The 27409-nt window shown below is 45.9% G+C and overlaps 1 protein-coding gene across 2 annotated transcripts; it reads left to right on the top strand.

Moving 5' to 3' along the window:
• The first annotated feature begins 3050 nt into the window (after positions 1-3050).
• On the top strand, positions 3051-26549 carry LOC118664261 (dehydrogenase/reductase SDR family member 2, mitochondrial-like). 2 transcript variants are annotated; one of them, XM_036324203.1, is made up of 9 exons: positions 3051-3246; positions 18363-18550; positions 21717-21894; positions 22232-22333; positions 23484-23554; positions 25155-25206; positions 25526-25660; positions 25936-25991; positions 26261-26549. In XM_036324203.1, exons 2-9 carry the CDS (start codon positions 18405-18407, stop codon positions 26370-26372), a joined length of 852 nt encoding a protein of 283 aa, XP_036180096.1. In that variant the 5' UTR covers positions 3051-3246; positions 18363-18404; the 3' UTR covers positions 26373-26549. The 2 variants fall into 2 exon arrangements, with proteins under 2 accessions (XP_036180096.1, XP_036180106.1); XM_036324213.1 differs by having other exon boundaries at positions 3061-3208.
• The last annotated feature ends 860 nt before the right edge of the window (positions 26550-27409 follow it).

The following is a 27409-nucleotide window of genomic DNA, read 5'->3' as shown; positions in this document are numbered from 1 at the left end:
TGAGAGCCAGAGGAGCTGCGGAGGTGAAGTGCAGAGGTACAAGTGCAGAGGTACGGCGGCTAGGTGCGCACGTGGAAAGGGGGTGGCACCTGAGGACGTAGCTGTCTTTTTGAATCACAAGCTCCCAACTGCTCTGAAGTCTCTGGGGACCCAGGACTCATACGGGGAGAAGCTGGTCTGTCCGGCAGCAGGCGAACTTGAAGGCGGCTTTCCCTCAGAGGTGCTTGCAGCAATTAGCGGGTCACTGAGACCCACAACTCCGGGCGGAGAATCAGCCATAGCTCCTTGATCTGCCCTTTGATTCCCTGAGACCCCGCCCCACCCAGGCTGTGGCAGAGGCTTTTGCATGTGAATGTACCTAACTGCAGCCGAGCCAGGCAGACCCGGAACTTCCAAGAGAAGGCCCAAGGCCCCGCAGCGGCTTGCATTGCTTCACAGCTGAGCCTCTTCGTGGCTCCTGCTGTGTGGCCTCAGGCAGAGGCTGAATTAGCACCTCCTTAGATCCAGGAGCCACTGTACCCAGTGGTCAGAGGGGGACCATCCAGATTGCAACTCCTCAGATCCATAAGGGACACACTCAGGGAGCAGACTCAGTGAGCACCAAAGCCCCACTGAAGCAAGTCTTGCCCCAGAAGGGTGTCTTCAGCACAGAAGTTCTCCCACTTTAGACACAGCTGATTCTCACAGCCAATTGTCCTGGAGTTCAATTCCTCCCAGTGGTCCTACAACAACCAAGGCACCAAGAGTGCACCAAGAGTGTCCACCCCAGGTAACTGGGGAGGCTGAGCCACTGGGCCCTACAGGACACCTGGCGTGCAGGGCCACTCTATCAACACAGGGAAACAGCCAAAATGCGGAGACAAAGAAACAGGTCACAAATGGCAGAAATGGAGGAAAGCAAACGATTGGATACAGAGTTCAAGGCCACATTTATAAGGTTTTTCAAGAATTTTATGGAAACCGCCGATAAATTTAATGAATCCCTCAATAAGTATAGGGAGACCATGGAGGACATGAAAAAGGACCAACTAGAAATTAAGCATACACTGACTGAAATAAAGAATAATTTACAGAGATCCAGCAGCAGAAAAGAGGATCCCAAGAATCAAGTCAAAGATTTGAAATACAAAGAAACAAAAAATACCCAACCGAAAAAGAAAAAAAAAAGAGATTCCAAAAATATGAAGATAGTGTAAGGAACCTCTGGGACAACTTCAAGTGTACCAACATCAGAATTATAGTGGTACCAGAAGGAGAGAGAGGGCAAGATATTGAAAACCTTTTTGAAGAAATAATGACAGAAAACTTCCCCTACCTGGTGAAAGAAATGGACTTACAAGTCCAGGAAGCGCAGAGAACCCCAAACAAAAGGAATCCAAAGAGGACCACACCAAGACACATCATAATTAAAATGCCAAGAGCAAAAGATAAAGAGAGAATCTTAAAAGCAGCAAGAAAAAGACAGTCAGTTACCTACAAGGGAGTACCCATACGACTGTCAGCTGATTTCTCAACAGAAACCATGCAGGCCAGAAGAGACTGGCAAGAAATATTCAAAGTGATGAATAGCAAGAACCTGCAACCAAGATTACTTTATCCAGCAAAGCTATCATTCAGAATAGAAGGTCAGATAAAGAGCTTCACAGATAAGAAAAAGCTAAAGGAGTTCATCACCACCAAACCAGCATTATATGAAATGCTGAAAGGTATTCTTTAAGAAGAGGAAGAAGAAAAAGGAACTCTTACCATTTGCCACAGCATGGATGGAACTGGAGAGCGGATAAAATACCACACGATCTCACTCATTTGTGGAATATAATGAACAACATAAACTGATGAACAAGGACTGATCCAGAGACAGAGAGGCATTGATTGGACTGTCGGGCCTTGGAGGGAAGGTAGGGGAGGGTGGGGGTAAGGGGGAAAGATCAACCAAAGGACTTATATGCAAGCATATAGGCCTAATCAATGGACATGGACAACGGGGGGGTGAGGGCATGAGCGGGGGGGGGTGGGGGGTAGAGGGTAACGTGGAGACAAGGACACATATGTAATATCTTAATCAATAAAAAAAATTAAAAAAAAATTACTCAGGGGTGACATTGGTTATTGAAATTATATAGTTTTCAGGGGTACAACTTGATAATACATTATCTGTATATTGTATTGTGTATTCACTATGCAGATTCAAGTCTAATTCCATCACCATTTATATACCCTTTACTCTCTCTACCCTCCCCAAACCCTCTTCTGATCCTCCCCCCACCCTCCTTTCTCTCTTACTCCAATACATGTAATAAATATTGTTCAGGAAAAATAAAAAATAAAAATAAATAAATAAAAATCTCCTCTTCAGTCATTCTTCAGCTGGTATTTCAGGGTGAATATTCCCCAATTTAGTTCAGTTTCCATTAGATTCTGGGAGGAGGTGGAAAAAAGATCCACTTACTCTGCACCATCTTCCAATCCTCCCCAATTTCAGTCAGGGCTCTCTTGGTAAAGGAGAATCACTTCTGTATTCCAAGGAGAAAGGAAATTAGCAGCTTACATGATGATTGGGAGGGTTGGGGAAGCAATATGGAAACTGCTGCTAGCTTGTGAAATCAGACCTTTAATTGGCACACTCTAACCCAAAGCCATATAGGAAAGTGGTGCTGGGAAACGAAGCCCCAGACCTCTGTACAGTGCAGAGGACGGTGGAGAAAGAGGAGGATGATACGAAATTGACAATCTGGTACAAACAAATTAAGCCAAATACCCATATCAAGGGTGAAAGGCACAAGGATGCCATCAGAGCCCATGGCTCTCCCTGTGTTAGTAAAGAACCTCGTGGATGCCCTGAGCAGAGTTCCTAGGGCAAATCAGGTCTAGGCAAATGCTGTGGTTTAATAATTTAGCCAGCTTCCATTTCCTTCTCAAATTGCCAAACTGCCTAGAAGTCTCAGATATGGATCTGATATGCACACATTATTCCAAAATTCTGGTGCCACGGGCTATCTTTCCCACAGCCTGCTCATGCCCTCAAGCATCACTTGGCTCCTCAAAGCTCAGACCCCAAAGAGCAAGATCCAGAAAGAGAAAGGAGAGAGACAAAATAGCGGCTGTATAGACGGACATGTCCTGAGCCTTGTCCCGGAGCAGATAGAGTGAGCAGCTGAAACGAGTAACATCCAGCCCGAATTGGTGAAGGAGACTCGGCTGGGAGACGGTTTGTAGCCGGGAAGGGCAGAGGACCCCTGGAGAAAGGTAAAGTCAAGGCTCTGGGAAGGATAATCTGCCAGACCTCTGAGCCTTGAGGGTCAGAGGGAATCCGCACGGCACCGAGCCATGTCCTCTGGGGCAGGCAGTGTCTGACTGTGGAAAGAAGGTCCTCAGAACTGCTGGATGGCAGGGGACTCTAGATCTGGGTCCACAGTCAGGAAAGGCTGAAGAGTGCTGGCAAGAGAGGAGTGCGCAGAGGTGCAGCTTCTGCCATCTCTGTGGCCTGTGCCTTTCTTCATTGAGCCTAGTCCATAGGACCTTTCGGATACAGACACTTACCCGTGGCTGGAGTGTGGGAGAAGGTGCGGACTTGTGGAATCTGGGGAGAAAGGGGGTTCCAGGAGAAATGGCAACGAGTTTGGTTCTGAGTCATGCCTGAGCCCGCGATCTGGGCAGCCATTTTGTCCTGAAGAGATAGTCCCTTCCTTCCAGTGTCCAGGCAATCAATACGGCCACACTCAGATTCCACCCTGAATGGTATAAAGGATTTTAAAAAAAAAATCTAAATAGTCCCTGAGTGTCCAAAGGGATTGGCCTAAAGAGAGACCTTCAGTCCCAGCAACGGGAACCTGAGAAACATTACAGTACAGAAGACTGGGATCTTAAGCCAGCCAAAGGAACAACACTTCACTTTTTCATTTTTTTTTAAATATATTTTTATTGATTCTTTACAGAGAGGAAAGGAGAGAGACAGAGAGTCAGAAACATCGATGAGAGAGAAACATCAACCAGCCACCTCCTGCACACCCCCTACTGGGGATGTGCCCGCAACCCAGGCACATGCCCTTGACCGGAATCGAACCTGGGACCCCTCAGTCTGTAGGCCTACGCTCTATTCACTAAGCCAAACCGGTTTCGGCTATTTTTTTTATTATTATTTTGTTACCTCTTTTTTTTTTTTTTCTTGTTTCTTTGTTTTCCTGTTTTTGTTTGTTGCTTTATTTTCTATTTCTTTTCACATTATTCTTCCATCACTCTATTTTATTTTATTTTTATTTGCTATTTTTATACCATTTTGAAATCAATTTTTTGGTAAATTTATTATTATTATTATTTTCTCTCTTTCTCTTTCCTCTTATCCACCCATCCCCTTCTACTTTCTCTATACTGAACTGAGATCCTCCCTATATTCACCCAATTCTCAACCTGATTTTCTGTATACAAGCTCAGCCTCTACAGATTCTGCCCCCACCCTCTTTGCTGGGGGTTTGGTGTTTGTATTTTTTTTGTTGTTGGTTTTTGTATTTTTTTTTTGTTGGTTTTCAATTTTCTATTGGTTCTGTGGTGTTTTACCCCCCTGCCCCCATATATATATTCTCCTTTTTCTTTTCTCTCTTATCTTTTTCTCTCTCTTCGATAACATTTATGCTGTCTTTTCTCTCCCCTAATTCTCTTTTCTCAGATGATCACTTATACTGGGGTTATTGTTGTTGTGAGTACATTCGTGCTTTGTTCCCTTTGTGTTGTGTCTTGTCGAGGTGAATTTTATCCTGTCTGGCCAAAGAGAGAATCTTACAGGCTGCAAGAGAGAGACAGAAAGTTACATACAAGGGATCTCCCATTAGATTATCAAATGATTTCTCAACAGAAACACATCAGGCCAGAAAACAATGGAAGGAAATTTACAAAGTGATGCAAAGCAAGGGACTGAATCCAAGAATACTCTATCCAGCAAGGCTATCATTCAAAATTGAAGGGGAAATAAGAAGCTTCACAGACAGAAAGAGAAAGGAGTTTCCTCCCTTGCCTATGTCCTCCCTGGGGCACCCATTTGCAGGGCCCAGAGCCTCCCTGATAATTGACACGAATATCCAAGGCCATCTGCTTTCGGTGACACGAGAGGGGTATGGCCTGAACCTATGGCCCCATAGGGCAGCCACATCATTGTGCAAAAAAAAATGACAACTCAGCATTTAAGTCATAAGCATACCCTATAGCGGGGGTCATTTTGTTACACTCCCAGATGTCTAACAGGGGAGGTGGTGGTATAATAAGTGCAGGAGAAAAAGAGGGTTTAGAGCAGGAAGGTAAATTCAGTTGAACAGAGTTTAAGCTGTCTGCAGGATAGCCAGGGAGAGGCAGCCAACAGGGCCCTGGAGCCAGGATTCTGTTTGTTCTTCTTGTTGAGAGTACACAAAATCAGCAGCTGCAAGCTCCCTAGCCCTTCCCAGATTCCCTCTTGTTTCTCCAGGTGTTTCATGCACTAAGGGTCATACTGCTACAGTCATCTCTCCAAAATCCTGCAGATCTGTCTCCCTCATTTCCTCTGCCACATCAGTCATAACTGTTTACCAATAGTCTGCCTGCTCTAGGCCAAGGTACTGTGTGTGATGCCTCGGTCATCACAGAGCAGTCACTTGATAAATATTTGTTGAATTAAATTAATAGGAAAGGCTAAAGTTGTTTAGGTTTTTACACTTTAACATGTTTCCAAGTCAGATTTGAGGAGGAGCTGGTCAGGGCCAGGTTGAGCCAAAAGCAAGAAGAGACCATTTATGCCTCTTTGTGCTGCCACATCCAAATCCACCAGCTAACGAATCCTAATTCATCAGCTCACTGCTGTGATGTAGACAGAATAATCCAGACTAGAGGAGGTCATTCTGGTCAATTCTAGAGGCATGGAGTTCTGGCTTAGAAGGAAGCAACTCACTCCTCTCCTCCCCAGCCTTACACACTGACTTGGTTGTGCTTGTCTAAGACAAAGCGTGATTAGTAATCTTCGCCCCCTGCTTCCCTTTTAATATGGTTAGAGGGTGCAAAAGCACTGGCCACCTGGTACCTGCTCCTTCTGAAGGTCTGAAAATCACATGATGGAGCTGAGCAAGATAGACCCTGAGGGTTGTACCTTTACTTTGTCATGTAGAGAATCCAACCCCAATCCTACACCAGTTATAGTGCTGTGTCTTGGTGGTAGAATCAGAACTCCAGGCAAAGCTAATATTCTAATACTTTATTGAAGGGCAAGGCAGCAAAAGTGAAGAATAGAGTGTGAGGGAGGGAGAACAAGCAAATTCAAAGGGGCCAGTTTACAGGCCTGTCCACAGTCTCACAAGAAACACTGCCAGGTGAGAAGGAATGGGGCCCAGGGCAAAAAGTGGAAGTGTTGACTTTACTAGTACAGGGGAGCACTGACATTTCATTCACTATAACAGAAGGAAAAACAGAGCTGGGACCCTATGTAGGGGTCCATAATATTTTTTAGATTGCTTCTATAGTTTCTGTACAATCAGAAGCAAGATCATCATCAAACCATGAGAAAGTGGGAGAGGTTGCAAATTTGAGGAAAAAGGAGACATTATGAAATAATGGTCTATAAAAATACAAGAAAGTGAATCAACTAGGGAAGTGAAGTGGTTTGAAAGAGGACAGCGCTAAAGAGACTCCTAAGGTTACTGTCCATGAGTTTAAAGGAAGTTCCTTTACCGTTGTTGTCAAGAGAATATCACTCGCTTGTTTTACCATTGTGCGGGCAGCCACCGCTTGCCAATACTGTCACGAGAGTGCACCAAGAACGCGGAAGGCTGATGGGCCTTGGGCATTAGCAGGGCTGATGCCAAGCACCAAGTGTTCAGATAGTGGTGGCACAAGGCAATTCCCTAACCTGATAATCCTTTTACTGTTTACCAAACTTTACCTTTGGTCTGCCTGTATGCATTGCAAAAGGGCAGATGGTATTCAAGTAAATAAAAAGCGGACTGGCCAGAGGTCAGTGTGCTCTTCATGAAAGAGACACCACCTGGCCCCCACCCCTTAATAATTCATATTTCTTGTCTAGTGTTTTCATTTGTGCATAGGCCCCTCCTTCAGATCCTGAACCCAGCTGTGCAGGTCACAGCACCATTGTTGTACCATTTTCCCTACTTCAACTTTTTCTCTAGCAAATATCATTTGCTGATGTGCTGTTGGGGAGTTAATGGAGAGTTATACTTATGCAGGGTTGGGGTTTTTCCCAAAAACTTCAAGAGAGGACGAGAAGAGCAAGGGAACAGCTACACATACAGAGAAGTGACTGTAAGATGGAGTGTAGATTCTAAGCCAGGTAAGATAGAAGCTGAGGATGGGGGGGGGGGGGGGGGAAGGGACATGAAAAATTGGCAGGTCAATGGATAGTAGATTCCATTATGATTGAGAAATGATTGAATCGGGCTATGGGAGGAAGTGTGGTACAAGTTTAGTGAAAGAGTTGGATGCTTGTCATCAATATATCAGGGAATGCCGTTATTGGTAAAGCGTGGTCTCAGGCAAGAATCTGGGAGTGGGTGGGTTGGTGGAGGGAGAAGAAGGATTACTGGATTGAGGAGATCAGGAACTAAGAAGATCATCTCTGTGGATATTAAAATTTCTAATAATTAAGACAGGCCTAGTACTGAGAAGAGAGGCAAATAAAACAGTGCTAAAATCTTCAAGAAATAAGGAGTTATAAGCTGGAGGTCAGATGACAGCAAAAAGTAGGATGATGCCAGCAGACTACCAAAAAAGACTGGTGTTCACAATATGCAAATAATCCTTAATAATCAATAAGAAACAGACAAACAATTCAATAAACAGAATGAACAGGCAATTTATAAAAGAGGACCCATCAGACTTGTAAAAAGAACCAACCTCACTGGTAAGCAAAAAAATGCAAAGTAATATGAGATGCTATTTTACAGGTATCAGAATGACAAATATGAAAATGTCTGAGAGCATAAATATTAGGAATGAGGTGAAGGAACAGGAGCTCTCATACAAGTATAAATTGGTACAATGACTTTGGGAAAACAAATTTGGCGATGTATAGTATAGATCAAGATATGTGTGCTCTTTGATCCAGCTTCCCCCTTCCAATATAAACTCTAGAGAGAAGCTCACACATGTGTGGTGCAAGGAGATGGGCATGAGGATGTTTGTGACAGCATTACATGTGCTAGGTTATAAAAACCCAAATGTCCATTAACAGGACATGGATAAGTAAATTGTGTATATGTATGCAATGAGGATGCTCTGTCCTGTGCAGTGAAAGTGAATGAACTATCAATGCATGTGTGAGGTTCAATTCCAAAAACATAAAGTGGATGAACACCGGTGAGTTGTAGAATTATATTACCACTTTTGGTAAAGCTTAAAAGCAAGCAAAACAATGTGTATTATTTATGAATGCATGTATAGTAAAAATGCAAAAACATGCCCGCCCAGTGTGGCTCAGTGGTTGAGCATCAACTTATGAACCAGGAGGAGGTCATAGTTCAATTCCTGATCAGGGCACATGCCCAGAGTTTCTGGCTTGATCCCCAGTAGGGGGCATGCAGGAGCCAGCCCATCAATGAGATCAATGATTCTCTCTCATCATTGATGTTTCTCTCTCTCTCTTCCTCTCCCTTTCTCTCTGAAATCAATATATATTAAAGCATGGACAAGAATGATGCACACAACTTTTGAACAGTGGCCACCTGTGGGGAGTGTGGAAAGAGGGCATCAGGGTCTTGAAGAAGCAAAGTCTTCTCTTTGATTTGCAATGTTGTTGTTTTTTTGAGGTCTTAACCCCTCCCTAGCCCCCCAAATTATTAGTGAAATCCTGGTAACCCAGGCTCTCCCCTGTTTAGAAGAATCTCCCCACTTCTCCACCCTCACTCCATTACTCTCTCAGGCAGAAGCCCCTCCTCTCTTTCTTCCCTCTTCTTGACTGGGTTTGCACTTTTACAAAAAAACAGAAGAGCATTTGGCTTTAAACGCTTTTGGCCTTTCCTCTTGCAAAAAAAGTCCCAGGAAAGGAATTACAAAAGACCTAGATACAAAGGACCTGTGTAGAGTAGGGTGGGGTGAGGTTGTGTGGAGGCTGAGAAATGATATGGTGAGCAAAACACATTGGTACAATTAATAAATTAACTTCTCAAAAAACAATTCTGGTGCATAATCATAGCCTAATATTTTTGTACTAGAGGTCCAGTGCATGAAATTCGTGCACGGGGGGGGGGGGTCCCCTCAGCCCAGCCTACACCCTCTCCAATCTTGGGCCCTTCAGGGGATGTCCGACTGCCAGTTTAGGCCCGATCCCCAGTCGGACATCCCTCTCACAATCCTGGACTGCTGGCTCCTAATCACTTACCTGCCTGCCTGCCTGGTCACTCCTAACTGTCCCTCTCCACCCCCCCTCCCACCAGCCGATCACCCCTAACTGCCCCCCCTGCTGGCCTGGTTGCCCCCAACTTCCCCCTCAGCTGGCCTGGTTGCCCCCAACTGCCTCCCCCGCCGGCCTGGTCACCCCACGCAGCCTGCCTATTCAGTCATTTGGTCATCCCTCACTAACCCCTTACTGGCCTGGGCGCCCCATGCAGCCTGCTTGTTCAGTCGTTTGGTCATCCCTCACTAACACCCCTGCTGGCCTGGTCATAGGCAGCCATCTTTGTGAGGGCATGATGGTCAATTTGAATATTACCTCTTTGTTATTTAGGATTTTTCCACCAGGACCCATTTTTATTTAGATAACTTCTTTCGTTTCAATTTCTTATTAGATAACTAGAGCCCCAGGGCACAAAATTTGTGCACTGGGGGAGAGTGTCCCTCAGCCCAGCCTGCACCCTCTCCAATCTGGAACCCCTCAGGGGATGTCCCACAGGAATCAGGCCTAAACTGGCAGTCAGACATCCCTCTCACAATCCGGGACTGCTGGTTCCCAACCCCTCGCCTGCCTGCCTGCATAACTGCCCCTAACCACTTCTGCCTGCCAGCCTGATCACCCCCTAACCACTCTGCCTGCTGGCCTGCTCACCCCCACCTGCCCCACCCCCGGCTGGCCTGATTGCCACCAACTGCCCCCTCTCCCAGCCTGCTCACCCTCAACTTACCCCCCTGCCAGCCTGTTCACCCCCAACTTCCCTCCCCTCCTGGCCTGATCTCCCCTAACCACCTCTGCCTCAGCTCCGCCACCATGGCTTTGTCCAGAAGGTCTCCCAGTCTAATTAGCATATTACCCTTTTATTAGTATAGATAGAGGCCTAGTGCACAGGTAAGGGCCGGCTGGTCTGCCCAGAAGGGGATCCTGGATCAGGGTGGGGGTCCCCTTGGGGGCAGGGCCAGCCTGGGCGAGGGGTCTAGGGTGATTTTCAGGCCAGCCACGCCCCCATTGGGGTGGGGGTCCCCACTGGGGGGCGTGGCCAGCATGGGTGAGGGGCTGAGGGCCATTTTCAGGCTGGCCACACACCCTTCGGGGTGGGAGTCCCCATTGGGGTGTGTGGCCAGCCTAGGTGAGGGGCTGATGGCTGTTTACAGGCTGGCCATGCCCCCATTGGGGTGAGGGTCCCTGTTGGGAGGCATAGCCAGCCTGGGCAAGGAGGTGATGGCCATTTGCAGGCTGGCCACGTCCCCATTGGGCCATTTGGGGGCAGTTAGCAGGCCGGCTAATCCCCCAGCTTTGTCTGGAAGGATGCCCGGAAGGTCTCTGGAAGGTGTCCCGGTCTAATTAGCATATTACTCTTTTATTAGTATAGATTCTGCAGAGGCACTGATAAATTCTGATTTTTTCATAGTCTTTCTTTCTAAGGACCTTTTTTTAAAATATGTTTTTATTGATTTCAGAGAGGGAAAGGGAGAGGGAGAGATAGAGACATCAGTGAGAATCATTGATCAGCTGCCTCCTGAATGCCCCCTACTGGGGATCCAGCCAGCAACCTGCACATGTGCCCTGCCCAGGAATTGAGCCCTGACCTCCTGATTCATGGGTCAGTACTCAACCATTGAGCAACAACAGGCAGGGTTTTAAGGATCTTTATAAGCCATGAAACTTTTATTTAAATTTGTCATTTATCCATGAACATTTATAATAATGCTTTTTTGTGTGTTAATCCTCACACAAGGATATTTTTTCCATTGATTTTTTTCGAGAGTGGAAAGGAGGGCGGGAGGGGGAGAGAGAGAAATATCAATGTGAGAGAGACACATCAATTGGTTGCGTCCCGCACATGCCCTGATCATGGCTAGGGAGTGAACCTACAACCGAGGTACATACCCTTGATCAGGAATCAAACCCTCAACCCTTTGGTTCGAGGGACGATACTCTGTTACCAGTGAGAGAACGAGAGGAGGCAATGAGATCTCTGTTCTTGTCTTCTTGAGGGAAAGATTTCTATCAAGAGGCAGTGTAGCAAAGCAAGCAGGAATGCACTGCCCACAGCAAAAATATACTTAGCAGAGTGAGACAAGGAAGGGCCAAGAAGCAACAGGAGCGCCTAGGCTGGGCTGCCTTAGCTCACTGGGAAGTCATGGAATAGGGGGCCTCAGAGAAGGGTTCAGGGGCTTTATCTCTCTGTTCAGTGTCAACTTACAAGCATTTTTGGAGGGCCCAAACATTGCATAACCGTGCTCTTAGAGTCAGGAAATCTGAAAAGTAGAATTTCCAAACACATGTCACAAGCATGAACATGCCACTCATAGAAACACAATTCATCATGACAAATATCAAGAGGATCCAGAAATGCTTTAGAAGTTCAGGCAACACACACACACACACACACACACACACACACACACGCGCGCGCGCGCGCAGGGTTCATGTCCACTTCCTTACCGAGGTCCTTTCTCTCTTACTGCAATCATCATCCCATGCCCCCTGTCTGTACTGTCCCTGGGAATGTGAACCCGTCTTGCTCCAGGAACTTTTGTTACCAGGAACCTAGTTGGGGCAGCTTTGGAGGCAGGATATTGAGGGATTATTCAGGGACATTACAGGTGATTCTAAGGATGTCACATTATCTTAGATATTCTCATGATTCAACAAAGGGCTTGGGAGTGTGGTGGGCAGGGAACGGGGTGAATTTAGGGGAGTGTCAAGAAAGACAAAAGGGAACAGGATGAAGCCCTTATATACCAGAATAACAGGGCCATCAGCAGAGTTCCATGATTGCTCTGGTCCCAGGCTTCTGTTCAAGGATCAGAGACTTAAAATTTCCAGGTATATGATTAGGGGGGAGGGAGAGAGGGGGTCCTATACCTTTGTGTTAATTTATATTTTGCACATAGGTCAGTGAATAAGGATGACCCACATAATTTCTGCTCTTCAGAATTTATTGAGATTTCCTTGTTAATTATTACATAAAATTCTCTATAATCTTACATCTTGCCCATTAAAGTGTTGATTTCAGAAAGATATATGTTAAGTTACCTGGTAACATTGTGGGTTTGTCAATTTTAAATTTATGTGTTAAGCCCTGGCCTGTTTTCTCAGTGGTTAGAGAACTGGCCCTTGAACTATAGGGTCTCCAGGTCGATTCTGGTCAAGGACACGTGCCTCAGTTGCAGGCACGTGCAGAAAGCAAGCAATTGATGTGTCTCTCACTTCGATGTTTCTTCTCTGTGTGTCTCTTCCCCTCCCTTTCACTCTCTCTAAAAATCAATGGAGAAAGTGTCCTTGGGTGAAGATTAACAACAAAGAAAGTTAAATTTATGTGTTAAGTACATAACAATAACTACTATAATTATTGTTTTATGTATAGTTAATGAATATAAATCATTAAACTGTTTTAATACCTTTTCCCTTGAATTATATTTTGTCTAATTATAATATTATCTTACTTGTCCTTTAATATTTGCCTGCTATGTCAGCATCTATTTCTTTATTGTCAATCTTCCTTAGCCATTTTGTTCTAATTGTGTCTGTTGTGAATTAAATTTAGCTGGGTTATTAAAAGATTTAATTTGAGAGGCTCCATCTTTTAGTATGTTAACTTAACCCATTTGCATTTATTATGAACATTCATGTACATTTGGACTTATTCCTGAAATCATTTTTTTATTAATTAAATCTTTATTGTTCAGATTATTACATTTGTTCCTCTTTTTTCCCCCCATAACTCGCCTCCACCCAGTTCCCACCCCACCCTCCTCCCTCACTCCCCATCCACTGTCCTCATCCATAGGTGCACGATTTTTGTCCAGTCTCTTCCCGCATCCCCCTCACCCCTTTCCCCCCCAAGAATAGCCAGTCCACTCCCTTTCTATGCCCCTGATTCTATGATAATCACCAGTTCATTCTGTTCATCAGATTATTCACTTGATTTTCAGATTCACTTGTTGATAGATGTGTATTTGTTGTTCATAATTTGTATCTTTACCTTTTTCTTCTTCTTCCTCTTCTTAAAGGAAACCTTTCAGCATTTCATATAATACTGGTTTGGTGGTGATGAACTCCTTTAGCTTTTCCTTATCTGTGAAGTTCTTTATCTGACCTTCAACTCTGGATGATAGCTTTGCTGGATCAAGTAATCTTGGTTGTAGGTTCTTGGTATTCATCACTTTGAATATTTCTTGCCACTCCTTTCTGGCCTGCATATTTCTGATGAGAAATCAGCTGACAGTCGTATGGGTACTCCCTTGTAGGTAACTGACTTTCTTTCTCTTGCTGTTTTTATGATTCTCTCTTTGTCTTTTGCTATTGGCATTTTAACTATGATGTGTCTTGGCGTGGTCCTCTTTGGATTCCTTTTGTTTGGGGTTCTCTGCGCTTCCTGGACTTGTAAGTCTATTTCTTTCACCAGGTAGGGGAAGTTTTTCTGTCATTATTTCTTCAAATAGGCTTTCAATATCTTGCTCTCTCTCTTCTTCTGGCACCCCTATAATTCGGATGTTGGTACGCTTGAAGTTGTCCCAAGGTTCCTTACACTATCTTCATATTTTTGGATTCTTTTTTTATTTTGCTTTTCTGGTTGGGTGTTTTTTGTTTCTTTGTATTTCAAATCTTTGACTTGATTCTTGCAATCCTCTAGTCTGCTGTTGGGAGTCTGTATAATATTCTTTATTTCAGTCAGTGTATGCTTAATTTCTAGTTGGTCCTTTATCACAACCTCGAGGGTCTCATTAGATTTCTTGTAGATCTCATTAAGTTCATTGGCAGTTTCTAGAAAATTCTTGAAAAATCTTAAAAGTGTGGTTTTGAACTCTATATCCAGTAGTTTTCTTTCCTCCATTTCTGTCATTTGTGTCCTTTTTCTTTGTCTCCGCATTTTTTATGCTTCCCTGTGTTCATAAAGTGGTTTTTTCTGTGCTGAGTGTCCTCTAGGGCCCAGTGGTTCAGCCTCCCCAATTACCTGAGGAGGACACTCTTGGTGCACCCCCTTGTGGTCTTTGTGCACAGTCTTGTTGTAGTTAAGCCTTGATTGTTGTAGTTATCACTGGGAAGAATTGACCTCCAGGCCAATTGGCAGTGAGAATCAGCTGTGTCTGCAGTGGGAGAACTTCTGTGCTGGAGACACCCCTCTGGGGCAAGACTTGCTTCAATGTGGCTTTGGTGCTCACTGAGTCTGCCCCCTGAGTGTGTCCTTTATGGTTCCACAGAGCTGCAAACTGGATGGTCCCACTCTGACCTCTGGGTTTCCTGGCTCCTGGATCTCTAGGGAGGTGCTAATCTAGCCTTTGCCTGAGGCTCTCCAACAAAAGCCTCCCTGCAGGACTTGGGCGGGGCAGGTCCCACTGGATCAACAGGGCAGGGCTAGCAGTTATGGCTGCTCTCAGTCCAGCCCTCAGAGGCTCTGCTTCTCAGTGTCCCGGTAATCGCTGCAAGCCCCTCAGAGAGAAAGCTGCCCTCGAGTTCCAACCAATGCCAGATAGTCCCGCTTCTCTCGTATGAGTCTGGGTCCCTTAAGACTCGCCCAGAACTGGAGCTCAGAGCCTGAGACTCCGTCCTGATTGAAAACGACAACCTCGCCCTCAGCCTCCAGCCTGCTCCGCATGCACCTCCGCACCTTAGTATTTTACTTCTGCACTGCGCCTCCTCTGAGTCTCGGTATGCTTTTCTCTTTCCTTCTAGTTGTAGAATTTCCACTCAGCCAGCCTTCCTGTGGTTCTGGATGATGTCCGTTCTGTCTTTTAGTTGTATTTTTGAAGTGGTTGTTCGAGTCAGCAAACTCCGGTGTTTACCTATGCCGCCATCTTGGTTTCTCCCTGAAATCTTATTTTGTGTTTTTCATTATGCTGTTTTTTTCTTGTTTTCTTCCTTTTATTGTATTAATCCAAGTTTTTTAAAAAAATACATATTTTTTAATTGATTTCAGAGAGAACAAGGGAGAGGGGGAGGGAGAAAAAAATGTCAATGATGAGAAAGAATCATTGATCGGCTGCCTCCTGCACACCCCCTACTGGGGATCAAGCCCACAACCCAGGCATGAGCCCTGACCAGGTATCAAACTATGACCTCCTAGTTCATAGGTCGATGCTCAACCACTGAGCCACAGTGGCTGGGCTAATCCAACTTTCTTCTGGTTTTTTTTGTGGTTACCTTCCCAGGGGCTGATACTCTTACTCAGGGGGTGATTGACAAAATGGCAGTGATTCAGAGAAGAGTTCTAATGGCCTAGGCCCGTGGTCGGCAAACTGCGGCTCACCAGCCACATGCGGCTTTTTGGCCCCTTGAGTGTGGCTCTTCCTAAGCCTTGGGAATACCCTAATTAAGTTAATAACAATGTGCCTACCTATATAGTTTAAGTTTAAAAAATTTGGCTCTCAAAAGAAATTTCAATCGTTGTACTATTGATATTTGGCTCTGCTGACTAATGAGTTTTCCAACCATTGGCCTAGGCTCCTCCAAATGCAAGTACCCTGTTCTGACAATTACCCAGGCCCCTCCTACTCTTTCTATCTGTTGCCTCTGAGCTTTGGGGCACCTACAGCTGCTCTCACCTTTTACTGCTGTTCTCCCATGCACGTGTTTTGAACTGGAGCTTTCTGTAGAAAGTTAACTCTATCTATCTTGCAAGAATTTCTCAATCCTTAATTTTCATAAAGTTTTTTGTGCTTTTTTTTTTTTTTACTGTATTTCTTTGGTTTTGTTCCCTTTCTTCCTTCTTTAAAAAGTACCTTTTAGTGGTGAAGGGAAAGAAGAGAAAGCTGAAGTACATATTTAATCTATCACTGTTATTCCATCACAGCTTATTTACTTTTAGGCTTATTTACCATATTTTTCTATGTAGACATTTATGCTAATATAATTTCAGCCATGCTGTATATAAGTTTGTGTCATGATTTTTCAGTTAGCATTTTAACAAAAACATTTCAGTATTGTTACAAACTACTTATGAACACCCTTTTTAATGGCTACATATATTCCATCAGTAACATGCATCCCATATTCAGCATTTAAGTTTATCTATTTTTTCAACTATTACAAATTGCATAATAAATGTCCTTATTCATAAATCTGTTTTTATATGTAAAATGTTTTAGGTGAATTTATTCACATCTTTAAAGGTCCCGTCTCAAATACAGTCACACTCTGAAGCTGTAGAGGTTAGGGCTTCAACATATGAACCTAGGGGCAGGAGGACACAATTCAGTCCATAACATTTCTTGAGATCAACAGAATTGAACTTGCTTGGAAACCCAGAGATTTAGCTAGTAAGTGCATGGTTGTTTAGAGCTGTTATGTTGAATACAGATGTGAACTTGTCTATTTTCAGAGCCCTATGATTTTGTTCCTGGGAAGGGTTAGGTTAGCTTTCCATATTGTGCAACAGCTTAATAAACTGGGATAGATCACTCAGAAAATGGAAGAAGAATTAAGACAAAAAAAAATGAACACTAGAGAAACAATGATTGGCTATTTTAGTCATGAGGGCCTAGAATAAAGTTTATGGCTCCCTGAGTGTGATCATCATTTATTTATGTCAAAATACCATTTTGTAAAAACCTCCACAAGCTTTTTTCCCTCATAAGAGAAAGTCCCAATTCCCATGGTGTTACCGCACCATTCCACCTTACCTAGACCCTCTGCTGTCTCTGCTGGTCACCTCTTTGTTCCACCCCAGGAGCAGTCCTCAGCTAGTGACTGACAGGAGCTGGATGTGCCCCTGGGCTGGTAACCGCCTGTCTGGTTTGTCTAGGACTTAGCAATTTGCTGGAATGTGGGCCTTTCAGTGATAAAACCTGGAGTCCTAGAAACAGGGATTCTTGGTCACCCTAAGTCCAGTCCTTTGTCCTCCCTAGCCAGGTAGCTCAGTTGGTTGAAGCACCATCCCATACATCAAAAGATTGCAAATTCAATCGCAGTTCAGGGCTCATATGGGTATCTCTCTCTCTCTCTCTCTCTCTCTCTCTCTCTCTCTCTCTCTCTCTCTCTCTTGTTCTTTCACTCTCACTCTCCCTTCCTTTCTCTCTAAAATCAATAAACATATCCTCAGGTGAGAATTAGGAAACAAAACTATTGCTCAGAGTTCCTCAAAAAGATTGACCTTCAGTTACCAATAGACATAACTCACTTGATAATGTACCATTTATGGGCTATCTTCCCTTCTCACTCCTTCCACTCCCCTAACATTGCTTCCCAAGGCCATCTCCAAAAAACTACTTGATTTTTAAATGTGATTCTGAGGTAGGCAACCCAAGACAACTATTGTTCCTTGATCTCCCCATAAGATGGAGGGAAGGTTTGGGATGAAAGGTGTGGGTTTAGAGAAAGTTACTGAAGAAATGAGGTATTGCTGAAACAGTTACAATGAAACAGTTGCCATAGGGTCTTTGGGAAGGTAGGGCTGGACAATATGGCCTGGAGTTCAAGAGATGTGAGGTATAGGCACTATGAAAGATTTTTAAACAAAGGGGGAGTGGCTGGACTTTTATCTCAGTTGGATCAGAGTCATTTGTGATGTGGGAAAACAACTTGCCTCCCAGAAATGCTGACACATCTGGTATATCTGATGAGGAAACAATTGCTGTTGCTTCAGGTGAAGAGCTGAAGGAAGAGGAGTTTGCAGCAGGTGGGGAAGGGGACAAGAACTTGGACCAGGGTGGTTGCAACAGACTTGGGAAAGATAAGAAGAAAGCCCAATGCAATTTCTTTGTGGAAGAATAGATGTATGGAGAGAAGTACAAAGGTGACTCTCAGAAGACCACAGTGATATTCTTTGTTTGGGGGTGTGGAGGTGAGTCAGGCAAGTATCACTCAGGCATCTACCAGGGACCCAGCATTGCAGGGAAGCCCATTTGGGGAACTGGTCATGGAAAGGATATGAGCAGCTCTGTGCTTCCTGGTATGTTTAAAGGATGGTAGGACACCTATCAGAGACTTCAGTGGTACCCTCCCACGAAGGATGGGTGGAGTCAGATTCTAACATGGTTCATGGTGATTGTTGTCTTCCCAGGTTCTTCCCCAGCTTTGGGTCCAGGAGGCCGGAGGCCAGACAATGACTAGCATGTTCAGAGCCACATCTTGGGCCTTTAAGGGTCTTCAATGCTCCTCAGTCCTCTCAGCAAGAATGAGCAGCAAAACAGCAGATAGAAGCGGTCCACTGGCTGGGAAAGTAGCTGTGGTCACTGGGTCTACAAGCGGGTGAGTGAATGGGAGTCCATGTAATGAACAGATTTAGAGTCCATCCCAGGGCAGGGGAAGTCCTTCTCACATATCCTTCCTGACACCCCCATCTCATTACACAGCTCTGGCGTTTATCATTAACCCCAAACTCAGTGTGTCTTCCTAAAACATCCCATTTCTAAGTTCCAAGAATGATAAGATTTGGAAAATCAACTGCTTCTGGCTCACTCAGAGCAGTGTTTGAATCTAGTCTCTGCCACTTACTGGCTGGGTAACCCTAAGGTATTTAACTTATCATCATCGGGACAGCTCTCTCTCCCGATCCTTCATGGGCAGGTGGCCATGGACTTTTAGGGTCCTGGTCTAATAGGGAGAAGCCAGAGACCTATTGGTCTCTCAGACTTAGAGAGTCCATTGACTGCAGAGTGTTCACTGACAGTAGGGCACTGGACAAGGCGATGTCTCAAGATCAGCTCAGAGAGCTTACATAGATGACCCTCTCCTGGTCGCATCTCTTCCTATGTACCTCCAATTCCACTTATCCTCTAACTGCCATAATGGGCCACAGTCTTTAATGAGTCATTACCACAGAAAGGAGGGGGGAATTCTGGTGTTCAGGGGTTCTGTCTTCCTTTTGACCTTTCATGGTCAAATTTAGATCGCTTTATTTTAGAACTGTTAATATCCCAGACTTCCACATCACCATGATGTTTTATTTTTTTTAAATATGTTTTTATTGATTTCAGAGAGAGGAAGGGAGAAAGAAAGAAAGATAAAAACATCAACGATGAGAATCATTGATTGGCTACTTCCTGCACGCCCCTTAATGGAGTTCCAGCCAGCAACCCAGAAATGTGTCCTGACCAGGACTCAAACCATAACCTCCTGGTACATAGGTCAATGCTTACTACTGAGCAAAACTGTCTGGGCCCCAATGATGTTTTAAATCTGCATGTCCCCATTGCCTAGCCCTCATCACAAATGAGTAATTGAAAACTCTATGTTGCCCCAGCAGTTTCTATAAAAGAAGGCTCGTATGCCTTCTGCCCTTGATCACAGATACTCAACCAGCCCAAGTCAAGAGTGCTTCAGACCTCCTTAAGGTAAGGAGGTGGAGAATGGAGGCAGAACACTTTCTCAGAATCGAAGTTTTTAAATTGCAGGACAGAGGAAAGCTTTAAGGCTTATAGAAAGTGCAATTTACACCTGAGGCCTCTGGCTAGAACCAAGGGAGAAAACACTGGGCAGTTAAAGATTCTCTACCATTCATGCTGGATGCCCCGCACATGTACACGTGTTCTGAAGGATCATTACTTTTTAAAAGTTCCCTTCAATTAAATTGTTATGAAAATTTTCTTATTCATATGATTATTATACATAGTAGAGGCCCAGTGCACAAAAATTTGTGCACTCGGGGGAAGGGGAGGTCCCTCAGCCCAGCCTGTGCCCTCTCGCAGTCTGGGACCCCTCAGGAGATAACAACCTGCTGGCTTAGGCCTGCTCCCAGGTGGCAGAGGGCAGGCCCAATCCCTAGGTGCAGCCCCTGGTCGGGCTCAGAGCAGGGCTGATTGGGGAGTTGAGGCGCCGCCCCCTGTCATGCACAGAGCAGGGCGGATCAGGAGGCTGCAATGCCACCCCCAGTCACACTCAGGGTAGGGCCAATTGGGGGGTAGGGGCACCGCCCCCTGTCACACTCAAGGCAGGGTCGATGGGGAGGTTGCGGCGCCACCCCCTGTCACGCACAGAGCAGGGCCAATCAGGGGGGTTGGGGCTCTGTACCCTGTCACGCACAGAGCAGGGTCAATCAGGGGGTTGGGGAGCTCCCCCCTGTCACGCACAGAGTAGGGCCGATAGGGGAGTTGGGGCACCGCCCCCTGTCACACACAGAGAAGGGCCAATCAGGGGGTTGGGGCACCGCCACTGTCACACTTAGGGCAGGGCCGATGGGGAGGTTATGGCTCTACCCCATCACACACAGGGCAGGGCCCGTGGGGGGGGGGGGGGGAGTTGGGGCGCTGCACCCTGTCACACACAGAGCAGGGCCAATCAGGAGGTTGGGCACTTCACGTTGTCACACACAGAGCCGCAGGGCGATCAGGGGGTTGGAGAGCTCCCCCTTATCAGGCACAGAGCAGGGCTGATCAGGGGGTTGGGGCGCCTTCCCCTGTCACGAACAGAGCAGGGCAGATAGGGAGGTTGTGGCCCCGCCCCCTGTCACACACATTGCCGCAGGACAATCAGGGGGTTTGGGTGCTGCCACCTGTCACACTGATCCTGGTGCCAGGAGGCCTTGCGGCTCCACTGATTCTGGTGTTGGGAGGCATACTACCCTTTTACTATATAGGATAGAGGCCTGGTACACTGGTGGAGGCTGGCTGGCTTGCCCTGAAGGGTGTCCTGGATCAGGGTGGGGGTCCCGCTTGGGTGCCTGGCCAGCCTGGGTGAGGGGATGATGACTGTTTGCAGCTGGTCACACACCCTTCAGGGTGGGGGTCCCCACTGGGGTGCCTGGCCAGTCTGGGTGAGGGGCTGAGGGCTGTTTTCAGGCTGGCGGGTGACTAAAGCTCCCAACTGCTCCTTTTTTTCTTTTCTTTTTTATTCTGGGCCAGCTTTAGTTCTGAGGCTTGGCTCCAGCTCTGAGGCCTCATCTGCTGAAAGCAGGTATCTGGTTTGTTTGGGTTCTATAATCGAAACACGGTTTCAACTCCAGCTCTGAGATCCCGGCTGGCTGAAAGCAGGTTTCTGGAGTTTGTTTACCTTCTATATTTGTAACAATGTTTCAAATTGCAAGCTCAGAGGCCGGCAGCAGCAGGCGGGGAATGTTGGCTTCCTTCGTCACTGAAGCAAGCAAGCCTCATGTTCGCTTCAAGCTGCCTGGCTGCCGGCCGCCATCTTGGCTGGCAGTTAATTTGCATATCATCCTGATTAGCCAATGGGAAGGGTAGCGGAGTGACACCAATTTGCATGTTTCTCTTTTATTAGTGTAGATAGTTGTGAGAATTAACTGGGTTAGTCTTGGTGAAGGCCTGATGTATAGAAAATGTTCAATAGTTCCTCTTTCCCACTCGAAAGGTTTGGAGGCAGTTCTTGAACCACACTGTGGAACTCAATTTGTGTCTAATGATCAGCCTCCCAGGAGGAGGGTGGGGAGGGGTGAAGCCGTCATAGCCATCTCTGCCCTCAGGATTGGCTTCTCCATCGCCCGGCGTCTGGCCCAGGATGGGGCCCACGTGGTGGTCAGCAGCCGGAAGCAGCAGAACGTGGACCAGGCACTGGCAGCGCTGCAGGGGGAGGGGCTGAGCGTGTCTGGCACCGTGTGCCATGTCGGGAAGGCTGAAGACCGAGACGGGCTGGTGGCCACGGTGAGGAGATGGGTAGGGTTTGGAGCTAGAAAGAGGAAGAGTGGTTATTTTAAAAACATAACCTGATCAAATGAACAAACGAACAAGCGCAGGAATGAAGGCTGACCATGTGCTCGGCATTGGTTACTCCAGAGCCTGAACAGGTTTACAGATCTGGGTGGAGAGATGTTTTAAGTCTGATGAGGAGAGACAGCTCTCCACCCTCACTTGGTGTGGTCCCCTCCTGGATTTAGCCAAGCAGAGACCCAGGGAGAGCAAACAGGAAATACCTCCCACTGCAACAGAAAACTTCTTTTGCTTCCTGATCTTAGTCCTCATTGCCCCGTTCTCCCTGCAGGCCCTGCGACATTCTGGGAATGTTGACTTCCTGGTGTGTGTGGCAGGAGTCAATCCCTACGTGGGAAGTACCTTGGGGAGCAGTGAAGAGGTCTGGGACAAGGTGAGGTCTGGGGACACCAGGTAGGGCTGACTGGATGTCATCCTCACCCTCTGCACGACCCTCTTTCCATCTCAGCTCCCACACACTTTCCCCTCACAGACTCACTGCCACCAAGCAGACCAGGTGTCTGGACTCTGACCCTTAATTCCCCATCTGTGAGACGGAGGTAAGAGTGTATACACCAAGCATGTCAAACTCGCAGCCACCACGAGTTTGACATGCTTGCTACACTCTAGTTCTGATCCCCACTGTTCATGAGCTCCCAGTTTGCTGGGAAGGTCCAACAGAGAGCCAGATCATCACAATAAATGTGGGGCACAGAGAAGGGAATGACTCCCTTCCTTGCCTAAGAATGCTTCATGTCCAAGGCTTAAACTCTGAAATCTAGCTGTATTAGTTTCAGAGGGCTGCTGTAACAAAGTACCACAGCCCAGGTGGCTTACACACAGAATTTATTGTCTCACAGTCTTGGAGGTCAGAAGGCGTCAGCAGGGTTTGTTCCTTCTGATGGCTATGAGAGAATCTATTCATGCCACTCCCCTAGCTACTAGTGGTTTGCTGGCAATCTTTGATGTTACTTGGCTTATAGAAAGAAGCATCACTCCAACCTCTGCCTTCATCTTCACATGGTATTCTCAGTGTGTGTGCGTGCGCACGTGCATGTGCAAACTTGCCTTCTTAGGACACCATTCATTTTGAATTAGGGCCCATTCTATGACCTCATTTTAACTATGTCTGCAATGACTCTAGTTCCAAATAAGGTTATATTATGAGGTATTAGGGGTTATGACTTTAACATAGAGTTTGGGTGGTACACAATTCAGCTTATAATACCAGCCTTCCCCAGACTCAATTGGCCAGTGCCTTCTCAAACCCAGATGGGGCATTTTTGTCTAACCAATACCCTTACAGACACAGGGAGACATCCTGCAGACTCTGGGTCTTATGCCTGCAAAGGCTTCCTGATCCCCTTATTCCAGCATTTTCAGGATGCCTCCCCTCCCCCCCCCCCATGTATGTCAAAGAAAACCAGCACTCTCCCCACTTCCCATTGTCAGAAGCCATCACGCCCATGTATTTGCTAATACAGTGAGAACATGCACTGGACTGAATGTCTCTCCTCCCCCACCCTCATTTGCTCTGATTTCAGATCTTGAATGTCAATGTGAAGGCCCCAGCCCTGCTGCTGAGCCAGCTGCTGCCCCACATGGAGAACAGGAGGTGAGGGCAGGGAAAGGGAGAGGGATGGAGACATTAAGTGTCAAATACGAAGCAGAGGTGGTAAACAAGAGCCAGGTGTTGAGTTAGATCTTTCTTCTGGGCAGCAGGCTTAGCTGAGCCAGTAACACAGGAGAAGTGAGAATTTGACTTTCAGACTCTATCCATAGTGTCATTCTCTCATAGCTAGAATGCCCATGGAATCTGGCAAGGACTCTACTAGTAGCACAATAAGGGATCTACAGACAGAAAGGTCCAGAGTCCTCACAGCTTTCCTGGAATCAGAGGAATGCATGTGGTCTCTCTAGACTAGTGAAAGTTTAACTTCATATTTCTAGGTCACAAAAGAGAAAAAAATCCTGTCTTCTTGCATGAATACCCAATTTCTAGAGTGCCCAGAAATCAGCAGGAACTGGAAGAGAGAAACGGAATTCTAATGACAGGAAGGCCCAGAGTTCCCATAACTGTCCTGGAATTGGGGAACTGAAAGTGGCCTCTCTTAGGCTGCATGCAGCAGGTCAGGGCACAAAAGTCCAGGTTGATGACACTGAGGCACCCTGCAGCCTGTCCATAATAAGGGTAGTGGAGTTTCCAAGTCCCACTCAACTCTTATCTCTCAAACTTTTTTACTCTTGGGCTAGCCATGTCCTCCATTATCTTCCCCATCATTCCTGCTCTGTGTGTGTTGCACAGAATGACCTCTAGATCCAGGATGAGTGAAGGGAAGAGGTCAGAGACAAGGCTGGACAAGCAGGATGTTGCTAAATTATGGATAGCCTTGAATGTTGTGATAAGGAATGTTGGCAACATTTAGGAGACGAAGGTGAAAATTATATGATTGTTTGTTTTAATTATTTTAGGCATACTTCATCTTCTCCCTAAACTAAAAGAGAGCATGAAGAGAAAACACTTGCAAGACAATGAAAGTATTTTGATTTACGGGCCTATACAGAATAGATACTGAGGGAAAGGGAATGAGTAGGCAAAGGGGAAAAGAGAGGCAAGAGTGCAGATTTCTCAAGAGGACAAAACAGGTTCCAGAAAGGAATTTTAGTCTACAGTATCTGATGTGAAAGTAAACTGGAGGGTAGAGAAGTGAGGTCTGAACAAGGGTCATTAGAACTTGGTGAGTGAGGGAGCACTGAGGATCCTTAAGAAAAACTTTTCCAGAGGATTTGGGGGTAGGATTGTGGGGGCTGTGGAGCTTCTGAGATTAAGATTCCAAAGGATCCACTAGGAAGTACTTTCAATATTACTCTTAAGCATGCCTAGTATAGAACACCCTCAAAGCCAGTAAATGGAACGATAGTCTAGAATAAAGGCAAGTGTTGGCTGTATTTGATAAAAGTGTTCATATTAGTACTCCTTAATGGATTGAGCATCCAAGTGTGGATGAAAACATAAACTTGGTCCTGGTCCTCAGAATGCTCTAGGCCAGAGGAGATAGGCTGAAGGAAGGCAGGAGCAGGCTCTAATCTGAACCTAAATTTCTTTCACTCACTTTCATGGTCCACCATCTCCACTTCCTTTCATGCCCCAGATGTGTCTATTTGCTTCACTTATATGTGGCTCCATCGTATTTATCCCATCTTTCTCTTCCCAGGGGAAGCTCTGTGGTTCTGGTCTCCTCAATTGGGGCATACTTACCAGAAGCTGTAAGTATAAACTTCTATGATGCTAGATGAAAAGGAAGGAAATAGCCCCATTTGCCAAGAAAAGTGGAGAGAGCCAGGAAGATCCCAGAATAGACCATTGCTGGTGGGGCACACCTATACCCACATTTGATCAATGGGTGTCTCAGACCCTCCTTCTCCATAAAGGACACACATGGCAGGCTTTTAACCTTTCTTTGTGAGATTCTCAATTATCTCTGCATTGCTGAAGAGATATATTTATGCACACAGGCCTAGGGATCCAATAGAAACTCTCCTCCTCAGTTACTTATTTGCCATCCACTTCCCTTTGTGTTCACAGAGGCTAGGGGCTTACAATGTCAGTAAAGCAGCCATTCTGGGACTCACCAAGACCCTGTCATTGGAGCTGGCACCAAAGGATATCCGGGTGAACTGCCTAGTTCCAGGACTAATTGACACAGCCTTCAGCAAAGTGGTAAGGACCAAAGACAACTTCTGCTTCTGCCACACTGAGTGCCAGGGTCCCTTCCCCTACCAGGCCATGTCCCAGAGACACTTTGCCCTGTGGCCTCTTGTTCTGATGCTCTGGTCCACCACCTTTGGGATCAGCAGCAAAATCAGGATTGTAGTCCTCTGTGAGGGACGAGCCCAGAGTGTCCCCCAGAAGCCCCTCCACAAAGGTGTTTATGGTGTGGTGCCATTGTGATTACATCTGGATGAGCAGCACTAACCTTTTGACTTTTCCTTTAGCTGTTTGAGGATCCAGACTTTTGGAACCATATGAAGGGTTGCCATGGAATACAGAGGTAGGTTGTGCATGAGGCAGTGTCCTTTGTAGATCTGGGTTAATGTAACTTCAGACCTTCATGATGAATAAAGATCACCATCACATCTCTGCATTCCTCTTTCTGAGATTTGAGCCCTGGGGTGAGTAAAAGTCCCTGTAGAGCCCACATATCTCCACTTGCAGCCTTTCTCTCATGACCATAGGGGTCTTGATTTCCCAGCATCTGACAGGAGCCCAGGGCTCACGGGAAGCATCATCACTCTCAACCCATCTCCTCTTTCCATACAGAGTGGGTCAGCCTGAGGACTGTTCGGGGCTGGTGTCCTTCCTCTGCTCTCCAGATGCCAGCTACATCACCGGTGAGAGCATTGTGGTGGCCGGCTTCTCACCCCACCTCTGAAGGACATGAGCTCAGAGCTCGGGCTTGCCTCTCATTGTAGAAGCGCCCTGTGCCTCTGGGGCCACTATGTTGGGATGCCTCTATAAATGATGAGCCTGTGCTTCAAATACACACTTTAAGTTCAACATAATTAGAGTATGAAACAATAAAGAACATCAGAAACGAAAGTTTACAGCATGAAACTGTCATTAATGTTTTCACTTTTCTTCAGCCCTTTCCCACCTTGGTAATTAGGAACCATGGTCTGAGAGATTTTATCAGAGTTCTCAGGGATGAAAGTCTGGGCCATTCCATGAGGGATGAGCAACCTAGACTATAGGACTTGCTGACTAAGGGTGAAGGGAATTTAGAAAGGGTGTAGACTGAGCTCATTTGTAGCTGCGGGTAATTCCTGGCACACTGACTTTCTCAAGCACCTGCATCTCCCAGCACCATGGGAGATTGCTTGGTTGTACACAGAAACAACTCAGAACTACAAGAGAGTTAATATGAGGAGAGACAACCCTCTACAACAGAGGAATGGAATGAATGAATCAATGCTGAGCCTCACCAGTTGGCTTTTCAGAGTGTCAGGCAAGAATGAGACTCTGGCCAGGCCTGTGTGGTTCAGTGGTTGAGCGTCAACCTATGAACCAGGAGGTCACAGTTTGATTCCAGGTCAAGGAACATGCCCAGGTTGCTGGCTCAATCCCTGGTGTGGGGCGTGTAGGAGGCAGCCGATCAATGATTTTCTCTCATCATTGATGTTTCTATCTTTCCCTTTCCCTTCTTTTCTGAAATCAATAAAAAAAGAAAAAATGAGACCCTGTTACTCACAGTGATAACCTTCACAATAATATTGACTTTTTTTCTTCATTGTCTCATTTTCCCCACTTGTTTCTTGACCTGGGTCATAGTTATATAGGCATTGGTTTTAAAATACTTAAACTCTACATTTACATTTTATTACTTTTTGTATATATATTACATTTCTCAATTAAATCTTACAATATACTAGGTGTGAGTAGGACTTTGGTTTTGATTCATTGTAACGTCAA

The sequence above is a fragment of the Myotis myotis genome, unplaced genomic scaffold, assembly GCF_014108235.1.
Source record: "Myotis myotis isolate mMyoMyo1 unplaced genomic scaffold, mMyoMyo1.p scaffold_m19_p_1, whole genome shotgun sequence".
NCBI classification, from domain to species: Eukaryota; Metazoa; Chordata; class Mammalia; order Chiroptera; family Vespertilionidae; genus Myotis; species Myotis myotis.
The sequence above is the reverse complement of the archived record's forward strand: the minus strand, read 5'-3'. Positions and strand labels throughout refer to the sequence as shown.